Source organism: Benincasa hispida, chromosome 11 (assembly GCF_027475165.1).
Source record: "Benincasa hispida cultivar pf3 chromosome 11, pf3_genome.v1.1, whole genome shotgun sequence".
NCBI lineage: Eukaryota > Viridiplantae > Streptophyta > Magnoliopsida > Cucurbitales > Cucurbitaceae > Benincasa > Benincasa hispida.
Window position 1 is genome coordinate 65,501,453 of NC_143488.1, and position 6,244 is coordinate 65,507,696.

General features: G+C 35.9%; 1 protein-coding gene across 1 annotated transcript; it reads right to left on the reverse strand.

The window, feature by feature from the left end:
• Positions 1-1,292: 1,292 nt before the first annotated feature.
• Positions 1,293-5,939, reverse strand: LOC120089922 (Eukaryotic aspartyl protease family protein). Its single transcript, XM_039047364.2, has 10 exons — positions 5,573-5,939; positions 4,895-5,024; positions 4,551-4,801; positions 3,899-4,126; positions 3,147-3,309; positions 2,861-2,934; positions 2,671-2,767; positions 2,307-2,370; positions 2,030-2,101; positions 1,293-1,929 (listed from the first exon to the last, which is right to left on the reverse strand). The coding sequence occupies exons 1-10, from the start codon at positions 5,803-5,805 to the stop codon at positions 1,760-1,762; spliced, it is 1,482 nt and encodes a 493-aa protein (XP_038903292.1). The 5' UTR covers positions 5,806-5,939; the 3' UTR covers positions 1,293-1,759.
• Between the last annotated feature and the right edge of the window lie 305 nt (positions 5,940-6,244).

Sequence of the window (6,244 nt, forward strand, 5' to 3'; positions counted from 1 at the left end):
ACCTATACCTTCAACCATCTAGGAGGACTTGTCCAATGATTTTGTGCTTAGATTACCAAAGACATAAACAGGGTATCATGCAGTAATGGTGGTAATGGATCACTCCAGCAAAATGGCTCACTTCCTTATTTGCAAAAAGACAAATGATGCAATCTACATAGCTAATCTCTTCTTTAGAGAGATTCTTCGACTTCATGGAGTGCCTAAGTTTATTGTATTAGACAAAGACGTGAAATTCCTTAATCATTTTTAGCATACCCTATGGAAGAAGTTTGATACTACGTTGAAATTTAGTACTACTACACACCCTCAAACTGACGATCAAACAAAAGTTACCAACCAAACATTGAAAAATATTATATGTTGTCAATGGCTCAAGACCAAAAAAATGGGATTTGTCCCTTGCTCAAGCAGAGTTTGCCTTTAACAACATGAAGGACAGATCAACGGGAAGTTGCCTCTTTGAAGTCATACACACCAAAACTCCTAGACTTACTTTTGATCTTGCCAACTTGCCCTCTTCTGTGGATATTAGCATTGAAGTCGAGCACATGGCTGAGAGAATTGAAGAACTACATAAAAAAGTCCATTATCACTGGAAAAAAAAACCACCTTGTCGTATAAGGAAGCTAAGGATAAGTCTAGAAGAGAAGTTAATTTTGAAGGCAATTTTGTGAGATCCCATTTACGCAAAGCTCGTTTCCCTACAAAAATCTACAAATTGAAAGATAGGCAGCTTGGACATTCAAAGTATTGGAGAAGTACCACATTGAGTTACCAACAGATTTGCTCTAATTTTCAACATAGTTGATTTGAAGCCATATCTTGGTCCAGATTATTTCCATTTGGCCTTGCAATCTCCTTGGGATGAGTCGAATTTTATTGTAACAACTTTTCCCTTATAAGTTATAAATAATGACTTCCTCTCTCTTTTGAAAAGAGAATCATTTTGATTTTTTTTATTTAAAAAAAAAAAAAAAAAAAAAAAATCGGACTTTTGGCATTACATGACTTTTTATCTTATAAATTCTTTGTTTTTATATTTACTGGACCAATGACATTTGACTTTTTTTAAATAGATCTACTTTATAGATAATAAAAATCTAGAATCTTATCACACACAAAATTCAATTTTGTCCAATAAATTAATAAATTTAATCTTTCAAACATGTCGTTAATATACACTAAATTCATAGACCTATTAGAACTAAAAGTTCAAGAGCTAAATTCGTAATTTCCTTAAATTAAATTAAGTAAGAACTAGTGAATCAAATATAATCAAACCCAAGTAATGAACCACTAGAATCATCTTAAATACATTTCTTTTAAAAGATAATACTATTACATTACAAATGCACATTAAAAGAAAAATAAGGAATTTAAATCGACCAAACTCTACCACCTAGGGAGAAAGAAAAAAGGAGCAATATATTTGTTCAAATGCTCAGGCTAAAATACGGTTACCTTTGTGATCACTCGTCAAGAGCCAATCACATCCCTACATCACACCTAGCGCATAATTTACAATTCTGGCATTGCTCAAAATATGGGCCCTTCACAAGATCACAGGCCCAATTTAACAAGTGGGCCAGAATATCTTCAAGATGTAAATCAACTTTCTGGCCCCAATTGCATCTCCCATGGTCTAAAAATAATACCGCAACATAGCCACTACCAATCATCATAAATATAGACTGGAGGGGCAAACAATTGGTGTAAATAATGGGGGATTTGAGAAGTGAGAACTACACATTAAAAGTTACAGAAGGTGGGAGTGGATGAACAAAATGACACTCATTAACATTGCTAATGCTTCCATGGTTAGTGATTGAATGAGCTTATCTCGGGTCGAGCCGCTCACGCTCAACTGCCCTGCATTGACAAACTCGTTCTTCCCAGAGGTGACTGACACATTTACAGCTTGAGAACCTGGAAATGAAGTTTGTTTTCACAAAATGAAACTCCATTAAAGTAGTTCAATGGAGTTGTACAGATTTATTATACACACTGACTTGTATGTTCAACTTACAATCATAGTTTGCCCACCCGATTCGCTGGCGAGCCAGATCATATACAAATATCTTATCTTTCATAACAAGATCTGCAAGACGAAGGCACGTCAAATGAGGCTCAATGATTAAGCACACATACTACATGCACATTGATTCGAGGTGTTATGTACTAATGAACTGTAAAATCCTACATAATAGCAGGTGCAATATGGTTTTTACAAGTTGGAGCATTTGGTTACCCAAGATGTGGCAGATATTCACATTCAAAAAAAGAAGTCAAGTTCAGGGACTAACCTCCTAAAATCGTTACTCCTTCCTGAACTTTCTGAAAACCAATACACCACAATGCAGCACCATCCTGCAAGGATAGACCAATATCAAATATTCCTGCATGATCCATGTTAAATCACGGATCTACCTAAAAACTTAAGCAAATGGATTAGGGTAAATTCTTGAAAATTTGTCAAAGGCCCAACAAATGAAATTCAATATTAATTGGGGATGAAATAACTTTACAAGGTTCGAACTCGGGACCTCCTATTCTCTAAATCATCAATCAACTCAAAAGTTTAAGCTAATGGGTTGTGGTAAATTTAATATTATATCAACACTTTAACAGTCGGTACATAATTGAAGGAACGAATCTCAAACAACTTACATAAAAGCCAAGATGCATAAGATATTCTTCAGGTTTTAACACCATAGATGCACTGCCCGCGAAGTTTAAGCTAACCAGAGGAAATATCTCGCCTACACTGGACATAGAAGGAATTTTGCCCCATTCAATTCCTGGGTTAGTTGAAGATCAAATTACACCCCTTCTGATATAGTTAGAAGTAGAGACAAACCTGGTGGATACTAGATAACACTGGTTGCCCTTTGAAATAGTAGGAGTTACGGATTGGGAAACAGCAGCAGTTATCTAAACAAGTCAAAAGAAAAACACATGTTGATTAGTTGCATGTATATGACAATTAGAATTTTCGTTACACCTTATCATTACAAAAGTTCTTTCATTGTGACCTTTAACCTTTATAATGGGTATAAAAACAATTCTTTTGAAATCTTTTTCCCTCAAAATGAGTGAAGGAATTTGACATGGCAGCAGAGTTTGAACTCGGGGAGAAAACTTACAGCGTTGACAAATGGAGTATAAGCTTCTTCGACAAGGTAAGCCAATGTTGTTCCAGAGTCTACAATAGTACCTCGATTGATTGATGTTGCAAACACAGATGGATCAATCGGCAGTGTCTGCCCATTGACAGCGATGCTTTCTAGATATAAGTTATAGTGAGGCCTGATATTTGAAACACAGTTAAACTTTCAACAGAAGTACTACATTTGTCTATTAACAGAAGCACAAATGTGAAATAAAAGCCTGAAACAGGTGAACCGTGCAGTTGGATGCCAACACAAATTCATAACTTTGAAAGGAAAGGTCATAGCCAGTATAAAATAAAAGTTTAAATTTACTACTTCCTAGATTCAAAGTAAGGATGGGATCATCTCTCAATTATACAAAGGAAAGACGTTGGAAGGGAGATGCTTCCAAAACAAAACAACCATCAAAGCACAAACATTTATGACAAAGGAAATTCTATAAGTAGCTCAAGGGTTCCAAAAAGAAAAAACAGTAATGAAGCACATTCGCTAAAAAAAATGAATTCAATAGATAAAAATTAGTCGCAACTTTTTTACTCAGGTTTTTTCAGTTGTAAACTATCAATTTATAGGCTTCTGAGATACCAAATTCTTACTGAATATAATTTGAATGCCTCTAACATTGACAAACTATTCTATGAAGAGATGATCCTATTTTTACATTTTTACTTTGGCATATTAAATTAACAAAGCTATAGAAAAAGAAATTATGAAGGTGGACATACTGAGAGGGCACAAGTGGACTATACACAATGCCTGGCTCCAAAACCTCACCAAGAACCAATATACCACCACCATTTCCTTCTCCCTTTAAACAATGGGAAAATACTTTGGGGGTTATCCCTCGAGCTGACAACTGTGATATGACAGACAAACCCCCAGGGCCAAATCCAAAAATGCCATCTATTGCATGGTCTGATTTTGTCAAGTCTCCTGACTGATAGGTGCTACAACTGCATTTATAGATTCATATGATGCTTTCAGCATTTTCCCAAAAGTGTAAAAATAGATTCATATCTGCACTGAGCTAGAAGGAAATATATTGAGACCATCCCGGAGGATATGTTATATTTGGTATCAAAACATAAGTGTGGTTTGTGGTGTGATGAGATCATGAGACAAACATTAAACTCATATTCTTCTTCATGTGCAGAGACTTAACAACGGTCATAATACGACAATTAGCATGACCATGACAAAAAAAAAAAAAAAGAAAAAAAAAAAGAGATTTGTTAAAAGTAGATTCTGTTGGAAAGTCCATCCAACTAGAAATATTTTACATGGTAAAATAGTTATTTTATCCTGATGGAGTCCATTTGAATTAAGCGAGTTTAGTTAGGCAGTTCAAAAAGTAAAAATTGTGCTCACCCAACTCACCCAAAAACAACAGTAGTTGAAGAGTTGGCAATCATAGAATGTCCCATGACCATGTCAAAGTACATGGACTCGGATACATAATAACCTGATGTTCCACTTCCATCACCATACTGAAAGGTGTAACTGCATTGATTACTCTGAGTTAAACACTGTGTTGCAGTTGTTTGGAATGCAGAATTGCATATTGGGTCAGAACAGGAGATAAGTGAAGAACTTGATGAACTCGAAGCATCAAAGAAATTTAGTTGAATCTGCACAGGGTAAACTAAAATAAGGACTTTAACATGGGGGCCATGGGACAATTTGAAACTAGCAAAAGAAGATATAAAAAGAATGACTCTTACGCCAAGTCCACTTGATCTGGGGCAGCCATTGCAGGAATTGCAGTTGACCCACAATATATCGCTTCCAGTGTCGATCTGCACCGTAAATTCCATTGGGGGAGTGCCTAATTTGACTTTGGTAAAGTAAAGCCTGAACAAGCCATTAACAACAAAATAAAAAGTTCGCTCAGTGCATGGATGGGAGTGATTTTGAAATGTTTAAAATCACTCCAAAAATACCCTTGATCACTTAAAATCAATTCCATGTTTAATTTTATACTTTTAAACGCACTGTAGCGTCCACATGAAATATTTAAATAGAATAAGAACAAGAAGAACCAAATAAAGAATTAAAGTAGCATTTATTATGACTTCCCTGTTAGACCAACAGAAGCAAAAGCAAAAGGAGAATATAAAGCTTTTTTTTCCAGTTTCAAGTCAATAATATCAATTCTTCCATCATTCCTTCGTTTTCTTTGGCCTAATTCCATACCTCCCTTCTCTTTCTTGCTCACTCACTCCTGAACGACCTACCAGCCGCTAAACAGAGTATCACAGGAACGAAAACATCACAAAACACAGAAATCTATTATAATCCAAGAAAAGCACAACAATCCTAGAGAAGACAATTTACGAACACACCCACCTGCTAAAAACAACAAAAATTTAAAGAAAATTGAGATAAAGAGCAAACAGTACCCGACGAGCAATGGATCGGAAGAACCTTCGACTGAGAAGTCGACAACACCTTGCAAGATTCTGGCATGCCTGACTCGGTCCCGAGCTCTGAGGGTTTCGAGTTGGACAGGGGGAGAAGAAGGGAAGGCCCTGTGCAGAGAGAGAAGTGGGACGGGGAAGCCGCAGTAAACCACCGTCGCCGGCAGAACAACGGATGCTGCTACGGCCAAGATCAAGGACGAGAAGACCCGCATTTCGGTGAAATTTTGTGGGGTTTTGAATTCTCAAATGGGAAGATTTATGAGCAAAGATCAAGTTATGGGTTTGATTATTCTACACATTGCAGTGGAGTTGGGAGAAAATATTTGGTTTTGAATTAACAAATAAAGTTCGGTTTATAAAGCTTAAGCTTTTAAACCGCCATGGATCTGCTCCAGCATGTACAATCCACAGGCACTCGAAAATGAATGTGAAAAGTCGAAACTACCCCTTTCTTTTGTCTATTGATATAAATTTATATTATATGCTTTAAATTTCATTTTGGTTGTACTTGTAGCTGTAGCTGATTATTTAACTTTCTAAAGGTCAAATTTGGGTCTTTCCCAAAAGAAAATGTCAAATTTAGGCATTAAACTTTATATGAGTCTTCTGTTGTTCTCCATGAACATAAACTATTAAAATATTTATGTTGGT